The sequence below is a fragment of the Tasmannia lanceolata genome, unplaced genomic scaffold (assembly GCF_043159265.1).
Source record: "Tasmannia lanceolata isolate RefF3 unplaced genomic scaffold, GAP_Taslan_0.1 ptg000002l, whole genome shotgun sequence".
NCBI classification, from domain to species: domain Eukaryota; kingdom Viridiplantae; phylum Streptophyta; class Magnoliopsida; order Canellales; family Winteraceae; genus Tasmannia; species Tasmannia lanceolata.
The window spans coordinates 55,707,129-55,723,969 of NW_027518679.1; the positions used below are offsets into that span (position 1 = coordinate 55,707,129).

Here is a 16,841-nt window from a genome sequence, read left to right on the forward strand (position 1 = left end):
TAGGTTGTACGGTCCATTTTGAAAATTAGGGGGTGAATTCGTACATAGAAGGGGGTGAATTTATCATAGCCCAATAAAAACATGCGGGTAACCAGCGGGTCAACCCAACCCACCCGCACTGGGTACGGGTCACCCGGTTGCTAACCCGTAGGAATGCAGGTCATTTTGACCCGCAACCTGCGTGACCTGCACCTGCATGACCTGGGGGTCGACCCGACCCGACCCACCTGTTTGCCAGGTCTAGTTGCATTTTCGTGTGGGACCCACTTTGATAGCCGCATGGGACCTACAAATGGAAACGCTAACCGGTCCTCCTCTTCCTCTGCTCGGACCAACACCAACTACTGGGTTGAAATGACAGAAATACCCTCCAGTAGTCTAACGAATTAATCAAACCTATCTATCTCTCTTCTACAAGAGAGATGCTGCAAAGAGGGTAAACCTTTTTTTTTTTTTTGATGGGTAAGCTGGGGTTAGGCAGACCCTTACCAGATTTCATTAAAGAAAAAAGCAATTAAAAACAAGAAGGGGGCAAGCGCCAGCCAAAGGGGAACAGGCTCCCCAGTGGATCGAACCGAAAAATAGAAAAGGAATTACAGGAGAGAAACAAAAGAAAGATCAGAAGGGGACAGGTTACTGCCTTTGAAACGAGATGCCATCTCTATCATCCTTGATAGCCTGGAGCAAGGATGGGTGGGCAAGGGGAATAGGGATGGGATATCCTTTCCAGGGATAACTTCTTTTGGATAAAAGGTCAGCATGCGCATTTCCCTCTCTCCAAATGTGAGAGATCCTCCACGCACTGAAAGTGGCCAAATTCTGTCTTATCTGAATTAACAGGGGGATCTTCTTCCAAGGGGTAGAGGAGAAGCCTTGTATGATATCTATAGCAAACTTAGAGTCCGACTCAATCCAAAGCCGCTGGATGCCCAAAGACATGGATAGGAAGACTCCATTGTTAATGGCCAACAATTCCAATTCGTAAATTTCTTCGATTCTGACATTTTCTGAGAACATGGATATCATCATTCCATCTGAATCTCGAACAATACCCCCTAAACCTCCACCATCAGAGTCGAGAGATGCATCCGTATTGAGTTTGAGTTCATTTTCTTGAGGATGTACCCAATAACAAAACTTGGTAGTGATAGGGGCAGGCAGCTAAGAAAACATTGCCATTTGTAATCTTGTCCCTGATCTTAAGGCCATTCATCTTTACGCTAATCTCAGATAGGATAAAATTCAGAATTAGCCTCTTGTGCTTCGGAGAATTATAAAAAATTCTCTGATTTCGTTCATGCCAGATACAATGAATCAGGGAGTTGAAACAGAGCTTCAGAACTGTAGCTGCCTGGCCTCCACCCGTGGTGTGAGACCGTACCCATTCTTCTTCAGCTATCAAAGAAGGAAATACTCTTCTGCGGAATCCTGCCCTCCACAGCAGCTGTCTCCATAGCCAGGAGGAATAACAACAACAGAAGAATAAGTGATCTCTTGTTTCCAAGTTGGCTTTACACAAAACACAAATGGGATCAACCTCAGGAGAATAGCATTAATTCTGTCTTTGGTGAGCAACTTATTTTTCATAGCTTTCCAGGCAGTAAGTGCATGTCTGGGGAGATGACCAGGAAACCAGATAGATTTGGCCCAAGGTATCTTTTCAAATTTTTCCCGAAAAGTATTCCATCCTATCTTGGTTGAGTAGGTCCCATTTGTGGTTGGCTTCCAAATGGGAAGGTTCTTTTCCCTAGGACTCAGAATTGCCTCTAAAAGAGCTGATTTTTCCTCCCTCAAAGATGGATTATCCAGAATAGTATGCCATCACCCATTCTTATGAACATCAGAGAGTCTCGATAATGAACTGAGGGAATAGTCAGTGCTACTTCTGGAGAACATGGAGCGAAGAGGACCGGCAGGCAGCCAAGGTTGATTCCATAAGTCTATTTCCTGTTCGCAACCAATTTTGTAGCAAGTGAAGGGTTCTGTAAATTCTCTAGCTTTTAAAATATATCGCAGGCCCCATGATGGTCTGGAAGGCATTTGGATGGTCAAGATGTTGTTATTTTTTACGTATTTCTGATAAATCCAATCTGTCCAGAGAGAAGTTTTCTTCAGAAGGATATTCCAGAGAAGTTTAATCTGAAGAGCTTTGTTTATATCTTCAAATTTTCTGATCCCAACTCCTCTCTTTGCTTTTGGCTTGCAAAATTCGGACCAACTGACAGAGTGAAACCTTCTGGCACCTTCAGATCCACCCCAAATAAAGTCTCTGAATATTCGATCCAGCAGATGAAGGATGCCTTTAGGAAGAGCGAATGTAGATGCCCAGTAGAGTTGGAAAGTGGATAGAACTGTTTTAACTAGCTCAATTCGACTTGCTTGAGCCAGATGCTTACAGCTCCATTGCTGCAATTTTTTCCTCACTTTAGTTATCAGGGGAGAGCAGTCATTGCTTGATAACCTGGTTGATGTCAGTGGGAGGCCCAGATAACGGATAGGGAGAGTACCTTCCTGGATTTGCAATGAGTTGCTGATATCCCTTCTGATACTTGGACCAATGCCTGCAAAAACAACTTCACTCTTTTCTTTGTTCACTTCCAGGCCAATGATCTGAGAAAATTTTTGGAGGCAATTGAGAATTTCATTAGCATAGTTAGCATTTCCACTGGAGAAGATCATCAAGTCATCCGCATACATGAGGTGAGTAATTGAGACATTTCCTCTTGAGAAAGGGGATGCTAAATCCTTGGAGGCTAGAGAATCTTTGAAAATGATAGACAACATTTCCATGGCTATACAAAATAAAAGGGGGGAGAGGGGGTCACCTTGTCTCAGGCCATTTGAAGAAGAGAAATAGCCTTTGGGGGTACCATTAATAATGACAGAGAAAGAGGGCTTGTTTATGCATTCCGAGATCCAACAGATCCATCTTTGATCAAATCCTTGCTTCAGCATAAAGTTCAAAAGAGATTCCCTGTTGATGTTATCGAAGGCTTTGGAAAGATCAAGTTTGAGGCACAACGATTTAGGAAAGGAAGGGGAGTGAAAGTTATGAAGGTGGTCATGAGTGAGTAGGATGTTTTCTTGGATTTGCCGTCCCCTTATAAAAGCAGATTGGGCTGGGTGAATAAGGGAGGCCATGACATCTTTTAACCGCTCTGCAAGAATTTTAGTTATGGTTTTATAAACGAAATTGCAAAGGGAAATTGGACGATATTTGGCCGCGGAGGTGGCATGCTTTTGGGGATGAGGGTGATGAAGGTTGAGTTTATTTAAGAAAGTAGAGTACCTTTATTGAAGAAATTTTGAATGGCTCTGGTAAAATCATCTTCTAAAAGGTACCAGAAGGCTTGGAAAAAGGCTGCATTGAAACCATCAGGCCCAGGGGCCGTATCTCTGCTGGCAAAGAGAACTACTTTACAGATTTCTTCCTTGGTCGGGAAAGGTGGGAGGCTTGATCAACACTCAGTTTTCTCTGTGGGGAGGGGGTATCTAAAGAACAAACTTTGCCATGGTTCAGAATTTTCTTGAAATATTGGACAAAAACATTTGCTACTTCTACAGGATCAGAGGTTTGGGAGTTGTCCTCCTTGCGAATGGCTAAGATATTGTCTTGGTGCAGACGGGCCTTGAGGGAGGAGTGAAAGAATCTAGAGTTGGAATCTCCTAGCTGGAGCCATTGAACTCTGGATTTAAAATAAACCGTTTTGCGAATGGCTAAGATATTGTTTTGGTGCAGACGGGCCTTGAGGGTAAACCGTTTTGCTTTAAAATAATGTTTGAAGTGATAACACGTGTATATTACGACAAGAAAAATTACCAGGATTATTGGGGTCTAATTTCGCCTAAACCAAAAATACCAAATTGCCCTTTCTACCTTGGTGAATTTTCGGCATAATTTATGGAACCGCCCCCAGCGGCCGGATCACCAAGCCGGATAGAATCCAATTAGCTTCGGTCTCAAACGGCCACCGATCACTTTTGCAATCATGGCATTATTTGAAAATCGTACCCCCCCCTATAAGGGTATATCGGTCATTTTAAGCGGTAATTATTTACAAAACGGAACCTGTTTTGAAATCATTTTTCTATCATGGAAAATTTTTATCCATGGAAATATTTTACTGGAATCTTTTCAACGGTTGATAATTTTTTCAGCTAATAAGTGGAATATAGCATGGCTGGGGCTCATCATTTTACAAAACATGTTTTGATAAGGTGAGGCCCATCTCTTCGTTTTAATTTGGCGGGGCCCACCGTCTCTACCCAAATCCATGCATACGGTCGGGCCCACCATTTTACACCCATGCATGCCCCACCCTCTCGACTCAAATCCATGTGTAGGGTGACCATTTTACACCATGTTCGGATAAGATCGGTGCCACCAATCCACTCAAACCCATGCATCCCCTTGTTTTGATGGGTGGGCCCTATGATCTCCACCCATACCATGCATAGGGTGGGGCTCAGCATTTTACACCTCGTTTTTTTATATGGTAGAGCGTGCGCCCCCCCCCCCCCCCCCCCCCCCCCTACCTTTCATACCATGTTTTGATGGTGAGTGCCCGCCAACTCCAGCCAAACCCATGCAAATGGGTGAGAATACCATTTAACACCTATATCCCACCATCTCCACTTAAACCCCGTGCATCAGTGAAGCTCACCATTTCATGTTTTGATGGGGTGGGTCTCACTATATCCACCCAAGCCCATGCATGGGTGCGAGTATTTTTGAGAAAAGTTATCCGTAGCAAAAGTACATATGGGGCTAAAAAATTTGAATGATGTAGCCATATGTAGGTCATGCCCCAAAAAATCATTTCTATAGGATGACTACCCCATGGGCAAAATGGGATCACATAGAGCGATTCAACTTCGTTCCGGAAAAACAGTAAAACCGAGTAAAAAATAGAGAAACGTGTGAAACTAGCTCGCCGAATGTGTTGAAGAACACTCTCTAATATCCTCACATGGATCCAAATAAACCTGGCACCGATACAAACAAAAAATATTAAATTATGTTGAAATTTTTTTTCCCAAATATTTATCATATAAAAATGACAAAAAAACGTAAAATTAGATTATGTTGATGATATTTTCAACTTTGGAACTTGTAAAAAAAATATGACAGAATCAATAAAATATCACATTTCAACAAGGAAAAAGGTCAAAATGTTGGAAATTTGCTTCAATAAGTTGGAAATTTTAATTTTCTTTATTGTAATGAATCCATTTGTTTTCTTTTGTCACGACTATGAGAATAGATCTGTTTCGAGGACTGCTTCCTTATTAGAATAGAAACATAAGAAAAAGAGATACCAAAATGTCAGGGAAACTTTGCGTATCCTCCTCTACTCCTAACTCTTTCACCCCTTTTGCATTTTTATTTTATTTGAAGGCATGACTTTTGGCTTGTTTAGTACAAGTCAAAGAGACACTTTATGGACTTTCGAACCTTCCAACTAAGTCGTTAACGACAATTGTTGCATGGCTCGGTCATGTGTTCAGCCCATAGCAACTCTTTTACGTCAGCTAATGTGTACTCTCACGCTACGTTTCGATTGCTGAAATCAGGAATCAGAATTGATGGGTCAATGTCTTCATCTCTTCAAGTCTTCATTGTCACCACGGATCATCTTCTTGAATCTTTTGGCTTCACATGGTATCCATGAGCCTTTTTCTTCTCTTTGGCTCATTTGTTCTTCAAGATAATTCAAGGCTTGATCCATCCTTCATTGACTTTAGTGTTTGATAGGTTGATTTCCAATACATGCACTTGAACATCAAACACATTAGATAAACACAAATCAACTTGTGTTTGGAATCATCAAAACATAGAAGATTGTAAAGGTGGGAACCATTGGGCTTACAATCTCCATCTTTTTTATGATGACAAAACACAAGGTGATTGCCACATTTTAGCACAATTTACCTAAAACTCCTCTCCCTTTGTCATCAACAAAAAGATGGAGTGAGATTTTTAAAACATAAGTGACCCCAATCACCTATCAACACGTGGCTCCAAAACAAGAAGGGGGTTACACACCAAAGACGGTGCCGGGGGGGGGGGGGGGGGTAAGCAAGTAATTACGCCCCTGGAGAAAACCCTAGAAACTTGTATTAGCCAATCACAGGTTAACATCTGCCCAAAGGCAAAAAGGTAATCTAATACCTAAACCCTCACTATAAATAGCCTTCATAAAGGCTAAGGTAGGGGTCTGAATCCCAAAAATTATTATTCATAGCTTTGGTTTCCATATTTGTGCCCATTACTGACTTAAGCATCGGAGGGCCTATCCGGAGCTACCACTCCGGGTTGGTCGTCTGACCGTGTGTTCCTCTGTGCAGGACATAATCCCCTTGCTGGTTCAGCCACCAGAGCATTCCAGATCAGCTCTTCTGCTAGTCCTCTTACCTCCCACTCATTGAAGCTATTTCCCATGTACATTTCTTCTAATTTAGACAACCTTGAAATGATATTTGGTGCTACCATTGTAAGAGCACAACTCCTCGTCAAGTCCAAAAGCTTCAGATTGGATAATTGACCTATTTCTATTGGCAATTCTTTGACCTCAGTTTGCCTAAAGCTAAGTACTTCAAGTTTCTCCAAACCTCCAAGTAGGGATATGTTATCTAAACACTGGCATTGATCTAAGCATAGTGTCTTGAGGTTTTTTTAAGTACGGTAGTGATGGGAGCAATGATGAAATGTTGGTATTGCTTAGATCCAAGACGACAATGAATTTCATTCCTTCAATGAAATTATTTGGAATTTCTTCCAAACCATTCTTCCGTTGTAGTAATAAGGTTAAGAGACGTGGGCAAATCGGCGGCTCAGGGAGCATACCAATTGAAGTTCCCATAAGTGAAAGCCTCTTACATTCATCCAAATTCTCTAGCCACTATGTCAATTCCAGTCCCACTTTAACTAGAAACCCATGCTCTTTTCTTGATGCGATCAATATGGCCACATCTCTTACAACATTGTGCATTTTTACACAACCTTTGTTGTCACCGTCTAACAACAAACAAGAATCCTTAAGTTTTTCCACCAAAGTATGTATTCTATCCCATGCTTCCTCAAAATTATTGACATCCTTGAAAACCCTCTCCCCCATCATGTATCTCATCACGCACTTCAATGTTATGATCTTTGGGAAAGACACAACAAAACACGAAGCACAACTTTGCTTCCTCACTTTCGATGTAGTTGTACTGAGCTCGAGACGAGAGTACACCTCTTTATCAACACCCTCTATGTTTCTTGTAGAAGACCGCTTTAATTCTCTCAGTGCATTAGCCCAAATTGATGAGCCTTGGCCTTTTAGTGCCATTGCAATAGTGACAATTGCTAAAGGCAAGCCCTTGCATTCTTTAGCAACTTCCCTAGCCAAACTTTGCAATTCATCAGTTTCAACAACTTCTGCTTTCTCTTTGAACAGATTCCATGAATCTTGTTCAGATAAGACTTGGACTTCGATCTTTTTCTGGCAATTCATCATGGAACATACATCTAACTCCGCATTGTCATTATAATTTGGTAGCCCTTTTGTGTACCTCCGCGGGGGATTCTGACCTTTGTTAAGTCCAATCTATCCCACAAATCATCCAAGATTATGAGCATCTTCTTTTCTTGGTTTAATTTCTCCAACAGTCAGCCCGCCCGCCCGCCCGCCCTTCATTATTTTCTTTAAATTTCATGCCTAATTTCTCAGCAAGTTCACCTTGGATCTTTTGCAAGTCTTGGTTTTGGGAAAAAGTGACCTTTACAACCTCATCACATAGCTTTTCATTCTTACCTTGCTTTCCCACTTGTTCCACCAGGGTCGTTTTGCCAACACCTCTCATCCCATATACCCCAATGATGTTGATTGTCTCCTCTTTTAGTCCTTGATGACCAGCTTCTTAGCTGATTCCGTGGATTCAAAAGCCTCAAATTCTCCTGCTGCGTAAAAGCATGGACAAGGGCGGGGAGTTGATACGTGAGTGAAATTCCCTCTTGCTAGTAGGCCATCAACATCAACCATCTTCTTCGTTGCTTCTCTACCTAGAGAATAGCGCGAGCTCAGATTGGTACACCATTCCTTGAAACATCTCTTGTTCTCCATCATCCCCTCATCTAATCTCTTCGTGATTGCCTCAATCTCATCTACTTGTTGTAGCCATAACTGCACTTCACCAGTGATTTCGGGTGTGGTGAAGTGCTAAATCATTTTTGTGGAACCTAAATCATTTTTGGTATACAGCTGAACATGGTCACCTAAATCATTTTTCGGGTGTCTACAACCATTCATCGAAGTATCCTAGTAGGTCCTACTAACATTTTACACCGTTAAAATTTCCAGAAGAAAGTGGGGGTGATGGCGATTGCGAGCTAAAGTGTGACCGTCAGTTGTGAGCAGCAACAATCACAACGCAATAGGTTATGGACTTAGGGTCAATGGTTAGAGAAGGAAGAGAAGATGATTACAGTTAAGAGATGAATACAAAAAATACTAAAAGAAGGAATTGTTCGAAAAAAAATGCATCTGGCTTATTTTTATTAAATTACCCTTAAAATATTACTTAGTTCTAAAAAATTAGAAGGTATTTTCATAAAATTGGATTTAGGACCGTCCATGGGCTTTTCTTAGTTATCCGAACACGATCAAGAATAATTCCGGATCCTTAAATGTGTTCGTGGATCCTAATAATGTGTCTAAGTTGGGATTCCGATAGTCCATAGGACCGTGTGGGTCCACTGACACGTCATTTAGTGTGACGGTTAAATAAATCCATCGCCATAGCCTATATTACTTACAGTAATTTGTTCATTAAACAAATTGGGTTAAATCACACAAACTTCTACTGTTCTACATTCTAAAAAAAATTATCCAAAGAAAGGGTTTGCTAGTGTCCATCGCAGAAGGTATTTCACGGATGGGCTGTTGCAGGTAAGAGAAGCCACCTCGTGAATGAAGACAAAATCTGCTGAAAAGTGAGCCTGTGTGACTGCTCCTACCTGCAACAGCGAATCCGCAAAATGCCTTCTGCGATGGATGCTAACAAATCCCCCAAAGAAAATATCTACTTATTCCCTTCCATCTACTTCACCTATTGCCATTTTGATTTAACATAAATCTCACATTTCACTTTTCAAGTAGAGTTAATAGCACATGATGTATATAGCATTTCATAAAGTACAGACCCTTGATATTTTTGTTACCAATCCCTTACAACTCAAGTCATTCCTTACTATTTTTACCAAGAAAATGCTTTTACTTGAAAAACATCATTGTTTCAAATGGAATGACATATCATATATTATATTTCATTACAATCTCATTACCATTATCTTGTAGCTCTACACAATCTAGACAATATCTTTAAACAATATATTAGAATACTGCAACATTACGACATTAAAAAAAAAATCTCACATCTTGATACATTTTCGCATGAGTGGACTTAATGCTTCTAATGTTTTAGGAGATCATCTTCTTCTGACTCAACTTCCTCTTTATATGGCTCAATTTCAAAAGTTTGTTCTCATTGGTTTGTCCTCATTGGTTCTGACCTGGCTTCTTGTTTTTTCTGGCTTCTCACCTTCCTTACATTGTAACTCTAAAACCAGCAATCATCTTCAACCACGGTCATCATTTTCAACTGCTATATAGATAAAAAATCATATCCAGACATCATCTAAAACAAGTAAATATTACTTGAATAAATAAAAAATTGACCCTTGTAACTCAACTTAAATTTAAGAGTCATAATTTAGAATCATAACTCCATATTCGTTGTAAACAAGCCGAGTAAGAGTCATCTTTCCTATATCACCTGTTCCATGATCAAATCATATCATTCTGCCATCCTCGTTTTTGTTCCAACCAAGACACTCCCTTGTTTCAAGCTCCCTCACTCCTCTATCAATTGTGAAATTGAACTTATTTTTCACATTAGTAATCCCATCTAGTCGCCCAATCATCTTGTCTACCCAAAACTACACGTTTCTACACATCAATAAAAAAAATCAAAATATTGTAAATAAATACATCTAAAGAAGCCATTAAAAAGTAGATAGATATAAGGAAAAACATGATAATACACGTTTTAATAAGCAAAAAGGTTCATACGAAAGAAGATTACCTGTGGTGGAAGAGAGGAGGATGTTGAGATGATTGTAGAGGGGCTTGCTGCCCCAATTCAAGAAAGTAAACGAAGGAGTTGGAAGAAGGTCTGGATGAGGAAGTAAGGGTTTTGAGGTTCTTAATAAAGAAAATTTAGAGGGTAAGTACGGGATCAAATCTATGGTGAGGATTTGTGCAGGCATATTAAAAAGGCAACTGCTCAGAGATAAGATAAGGACAGGAGCACGTGGTAGCTAAAACCGAGTGGAAGGATTTGCCTCGAAATTATATGGTGTCGGTGTCCGCACACTGATCCTTGATATTTGATCCAACGATCAGAGGATGAAGCTAGGATCCTTGGATACCATATTGGGATGAATACAGGAATAAGCCCCACTTTATGGTCTCCAATGTCCATAAAAGCTAGCCAGGGGTGCAACTTTTGGTCGGGCTCGACATCCGTACGGCCATGTTTTGGTAATGAGCTCTCGCATAAATAAAGGCTACTGGTAGTGAGGGGAATTCACCTTGTTTTTACATTGTTCAACCATCCCAAAAGTCTTCAGATGTGAAACAAGGTGGGTCGACTACCTTATCAAAACATGGTCGTGCCGATATCAGTCCCATAAATCTTCCATCATTTTTAAAAAAAAAAATTTAGATATATAGATTAGTCTTGCAACTTACATCAACCATTCTTCTTTACAAAACCAAAGAAGTTCAGCATCATTTGGTTACAACTTACAAGTACTGCATGCAGGCATGCATTTTAACCCAACAAAATTCCCTCCTTATTCCATTAAAAATAAATCAACTGATCAGAGTTTGATCAACTCAGATACATGATTTGCCATCCTTCTAACTATTTTTTCCAACCAAAATTGCAGTTTCTCCTTAAAATCTTTTTGCCTTTTCTATCCTTTTCTAGGAAATACTAAAATCTACTAGATTCAATTTCTAAAAGGATAAATAATAGCATCACCATTTTCATCTCCATCATTTTGATTTAGGGGAGATGCGATCAAGACCGCCCATGAAAGGCCTCAACGGTTCAGGAACAATAACAGTGCCATTTTCTTGCTGGAAATTCTCAAGCAGACACACGATCATGCGGGGAACAGCACATGCGGTGGCATTGAGCGTGTGCACAAACTGTGTGGGAGCAAGGTTACCCTTGCTCTTTTTGGGATTGGGTGAAGATTGGTCAGATGGGGACGGGCGGTAACGGATGCCCAACCTCCGGCTTTGATAGTCAGTACAGTTTGATGCGCTTGATATCTGTAACAATAGAGACAGGATTAGAGAATTCATTCCAGCTTAAATAGAACATGAATGGGTTATAATGATTTCTCAGGTCATCATCAGATGCCCCTTTCGGAGAGCAAAGTCAACAGTGAATTGTGGACCTAAACTAACATACAAGCTTTTTGCAGAAAGGAAAAAATAAGAAAAATTCATAGGATAAAATATTACATCATGTCTTGACAATATGAGTCTGTCTTGCGAATTTGCAAGGTTGAAAAAGAAATAACCAAAATGAAAGGAGAGAGAAAGGATAGGCAACTAAAATCAGTAAAGTTCTATTAGTCAGGAAAATGAAGTGATACCTTTCATGTTGAAAGATAAAGGTAGAAGTAATAAAGAAAATATTACTTTCTCACATCCAAATCAAGCACATTTGCCTCTTTCTCATAGAATTAATATAGTTTTCATAGTGTGCTAATAATTAGACTAGATACTATTTATATACCAACAAAACAGCAAATCAATATAAACCAAGTAACCAACTACTGCATCAGATAGACTTACCTTACAGTGTGGAATTTAGGAAACCATATTTATAAATACTTACACATATCTACTCTTTGGAATTTCGAGTAGATATGTCCTTTGACAATAATGTGAATACTTTGCAAAAATATTGGTTTAATCACATTGTTTTCAAGAAAAAGCTGCGCTCTCATAAAATGGATAAGAATGAAACCCTCTTTCTATCATTAAATGTTGAAGAATCTAACGAAATGACTTTTGAGGATGACAACCTTTTCTTTTTAATTTATCATCAGCACATACCTCGCCATACCGCCCTAGACCTGGCATCCATGCTTCCACATCGAATTTGCGATATGCGGGTGCACCCAAGTCTCCTGATGCCATATCCAAAGTCCTGGATACACAACACATAAGCATCAAGAAAAAATATCCTCAAAAACTGCAATAAAGGGAAACAAAAAAAAAGGCTCAAGTACTACTTGAAATGAAATCCAAGTGATGAGAAAAGTTCTTCTTCAATCCCAATAAGCTCCTCATGGTAGTAGTTACTGTCCTCTGGACGACAAAAAATGAACATCTCAACCTTGCTGAACTGGTGGACTCGATACAGGCCCCTGTTTAGAAAACCACATTTAAGAGTCGAAGTCAACAAAGTGAACCCGGAGAGTTAAAAAGACAAGATATTTATTTGTGACTAAACAACCATAAAGCTAATTTACCTTGTTGCAGTGCCTGCAGCACCAGCCTCAGTACGGAAACAATGAGAGTATGCAACATATTTCAAAGGCAATGCAGAATCGGGGAGAATGGAATCCATATGAATGCCCCCCACAGGAATCTCTGCCGTTCCAATGAGGCATTGGTCACTTCCCTCAATAGAATAAACCTGATCAGTACAAATTAACAATGCATTAAACAATTGTCACCCATTCAAACCAAACTGACTACAAAAAAGAAAGGATCCTTCTTCTAGGTCGAGCAATACCACTAAAAAAGTGCAACAATTATACCACACAAACTATGATGCATTGGCCTTTGAGTACACTTTGGGCATACTCACTGCCATGTACCTTGGTCTATATTGCTCACACAAGAGCTCATGACAAGTACAATATGCCAACATCTCAAAAAATACTTCAGAGAGGAAAGGGAGGTGTGAAAGAAGGATCATAACCCATCGAGGAACAAATATTTGATTGGTTTGTAGTGACAAACGATTGTGTATAAGCATATGGTGGCATGATATATAGGTGTTTCACTAATTGTGATGCAAAGGTACAGTCATGGGCAGGATTACAAGTTTACAACTTGCCAAAAAAAAAAAGTAGATACAGATACTGGCATGTTTATCCTATTTTCACAAGAAAATTTCTATCCTATTTTCACAATGATCAGTTGCAACTTGACACACAACAGAGCAGAACAGAAAAAGGCCATGGAAACCTTCTTATACAGTTCCTACAGTTTAAAGATTCTCAGTTCTTACAAAACATGACCTATAAAAAAATTATAACAAATAAAGTTTCAAGAATCAATCAAGTCTTATTGAATATTACCTAGAAACAGACTTCAAAGAGTGATATCTCCTATAGATAATGGTATAGTATAACAGGTAACACCATGCCAGGATCCCATATTTCTATACAAAACACTTTCTTAAATAGGTATCAAAAGCAATTCATTAGCTCTAACCATTGCATCTGATTCAATGTCGGAGGGACCATTAGAAAAAGCATACGCATTCGCTTGTAGGATACGTTAAATGTCCACTGACTACAAACTAAGAATAACCATGCACATGTAGCCATTCAAAAAAAAAAGGACATGTAAGACCGGGACATCAAGATAGTAATCAAAATCTACGAACCTGGGTATTCTGTCCACGAGGCTGAAACCCACACTTCTCAACTACGGATGACCTTACAATCTCAGGAGTGGTTAGAGGTGTAAAACCCTTTTTCATAACTTCTGAAAGTGTCCAGTTGATAAGACCCATTTCTAGTAAAACTGCCTCATTCTTCAGGTAGTAGAATTTGGAACCACTGACCTGCATAATCAACATTTACACATGTTGTGAGTACCCAATAGAAGGCAGATGTGTAACATAGTAGGAGTCAATTATACCTTTTGTGAGCCATTAGTGGCAGACAACTGTAAGTACAATGCATGTCCTTTCTATAGCCATCCTAAAAGATAATGCATAGATAAAAACTAATTTTCCTCCCATTTACAAATCGTCAATGAAGAATTTGCCTAGCATTCACTAAACAACACAATGTTAAGCAACATTTTGGTCTGAATACACAAGGCCGCATGACATACACGCACAAATGGAATTAATTCAAATGCTCACAACATAAACAAATTGGAAGTGTAACCAAAGAAATGAGAACTACATTAAACCCTTAAATGCGTAAAGAAACAGAGAGGATACCTCTGAAGCTGCATCAAAATCAAACAAATCGAGTTCTTTCCCAAGTTGCAAGTGGTCTTTGACGGGGAAGCTAAACTCACGCGGACTCCCAACCTACACAACCCAAAGAAAAAGGGAAAATTTAGGATCAACCCAGACTACCACATTTGATAAGGAAAGAAAAAAAAACACACAAACTGAAATACCATCTTTCTCAATGCAGAGCAATCCTCCCCTCCTATTGGAACACTTGGATGAGTAATATTTGGTATACACTGTGCTTCTTGCTGAAGTTTATCTGTGAGTTGGACAAGTTCTTCTTCTAAAGACACAAGTTCTTCTTTCAAATTCTTTCCTGCAGACAAAATATATCTGAATCAGGACCTTAAACTGGAACAGCGGTAAGAAAGATGTAAGAATCCATGAAATACCTTGTTCTATTAGTGCTTGGCGCTCGGTCAGTTCTAGCTTTCCTTTCATCTTATTAGCAACCACATTCCTTTCCCCACGAAGCCGTTCGACTTCCTGCCATCTGTCACTGAAAATTAGCTACAGTTTTTGGAATCTGCCCAAATCACCCTTTCAAGTAATAACTAATGTTCAGGTGCCTATAGACATATTGCCTTAGAGAGTTCATCTCTATTACCACTCCTTTTGATTTGAAGTATTACTGGTTAAAGATAAAAGCAAATGGGAAAAAAACACTATTCATGTATCTCAGTGATACCGTGTTGAGCAAGAAGCATGTGGTAGCAAATTCAATCACTAGACATGGCTTGCTTTGTCATTCACTTTTTTTTCTTCAATTCTTCTGTGTTCTGTCTACTTGTACATCTACAATCTCTGAGATATGTTTTCTTCGATTTGATTTTTTAACAACTATTTCCCATACCCAACCCATTATATGTTGGAAGTTTCACCCCATTCCAGATAAAACATGTTAATCTATCTTTGGGTGAACTTCAAAAGCACATGAATAATCTAAAATCAATCACAGCGGAAAAAAAAGGACCCCTTTCCCAAACAATCAATCCACATGATGCAGAATTATAAGATAGTACTCATCTCCCGCTAAGTTCCATTTGTGTTATCAGAAATTCTTCGTGTCATGCACCGAACCCGGCAGTACAAGCCGGTGACATGGCAGCTACGGCATACCTATAGGCTCAGTCCCATAAGCATGCAAGGTCTCATATCATAATAATTCTAAATAATTACCATTCTAAAAAAAAAAAAACAATGAAAATTTCACGAACTTCTTTTTTATAACAAGGTCAGAATTCTCAACAGATCCATAATTATCAAACCACTTCTCAATAAAGTAAAGTAAAAAAAAAAAAAAAAAAAAGGCAGTAATACATGGAAATCACAAAATAGCTTAGCAATTACTGTAGAATCTCAGTAGGAACAAAGACATGACCGAAAGTATAGACAAAGAGAGAGGAAATTTGAAACAAGAAGAAAAGACAATGGAAGCCACCTTCTGAAGAGTGCACAATTTGTCGTAAAGTTGGAGCACGAGCTCCAAATCGGCAATCGAGTTACGGTTCTTAATGTTCTCTGCTACCACGTCTTTGTTGTCGCGAATCCATTTGAAATCTATGGCAGCTCTCCATTGAGGCTTACCACAAACTGAAACGTAAAATCAAAAGTAAAGAACTTTGATAAAAAAAGACATCGAGAGAGAGAAAGAGATAGTACCCTTTTGTTCTTCGTTTGTGAGGGGGGCAGCTGATTGAAGGGCGGGTGTAGAAAGCGCCCTGAAAAGGAATGGAGAGACAGTAGCCCTTGGGAGGAACAAGTGGTGGGAATTAAGGGTTAGGGTTTTAGCTGGTGAAAGGCGCAAGGAGGCCCTGAAAATGGAGGGAGGAAGAACAGCCTGTTTTAGGGTTTGGAAGGTCATTCCTCCTAAACTAATCGAGAAACCCATGGCAACAGAGAGAGAGAGAGAGAGAGAGAGAGAGCTCTGTCCAACCAGTTTCTCTTTTATTTCCACCCAAAAATTTTATCTTCTGGCACTACCAATGTATTGCTAAGAAGACGAACTAACCTTGTCTTTTATTATTTAAGTAGCTGTCAATGGCTTCAACTAGGGCTGCAACAGGGTCGGGTTGGGTCGGGCTTTCAAAACCCTAGCCCAACCCTGGAACCCATTATCTCGGCCCTGACCCGCCCTGACCATGAGTCAGGGCCGAAAAACCTCAACCCATTGCTCGCCCTACATGGCTCAGTGCTGGCCTTGGCCCGCCCTGATTGGCCCTGACTGGGCAAGGCCAAGTCGGGCCGGCCCTAATTGACCCTAGTGCAAATACCTGTTAAGAGTGCCAAAATTAAAGCAACCACTTATCATTTAGAACAAAATGATCAATAAACAGAGAAATGGAACAAAATAAGACAATATGAATTCAACAACATGACGGGCAACAGAAATAATTAATAATAATAATCTAAAGAAACATCAATCCAAGATAATAGAAAACATTAGCAAAAGAAACATGCACAGATGATTCAATTCTATAATAGAAAACTTAGGGACGGGCAGGGTA

At 39.7% G+C, this 16,841-nt stretch overlaps 1 protein-coding gene across 5 annotated transcripts; it reads right to left on the reverse strand.

Moving 5' to 3' along the window:
• Positions 1 to 9,274: 9,274 nt before the first annotated feature.
• SRS (Seryl-tRNA synthetase) lies at positions 9,275 to 16,311 on the reverse strand. 5 transcript variants are annotated; one of them, XR_013251361.1, is made up of 12 exons: positions 15,997 to 16,311; positions 15,776 to 15,927; positions 14,727 to 14,820; positions 14,502 to 14,650; positions 14,317 to 14,409; positions 13,750 to 13,929; positions 12,602 to 12,768; positions 12,362 to 12,496; positions 12,183 to 12,276; positions 10,129 to 11,387; positions 9,820 to 9,992; positions 9,275 to 9,645 (listed from the first exon to the last, which is right to left on the reverse strand). XR_013251361.1 is itself a non-coding variant. In XM_077382219.1 (11 exons), the coding sequence occupies exons 1-10, from the start codon at positions 16,223 to 16,225 to the stop codon at positions 11,106 to 11,108; spliced, it is 1,575 nt and encodes a 524-aa protein (XP_077238334.1). In that variant the 5' UTR covers positions 16,226 to 16,311; the 3' UTR covers positions 9,275 to 9,992; positions 11,092 to 11,105. The 5 variants fall into 5 exon arrangements, 1 of the variants encoding a protein (XP_077238334.1); XR_013251362.1 differs by having other exon boundaries at positions 9,275 to 9,648; XR_013251358.1 differs by having other exon boundaries at positions 9,275 to 9,992.
• Positions 16,312 to 16,841: the final 530 nt, after the last annotated feature.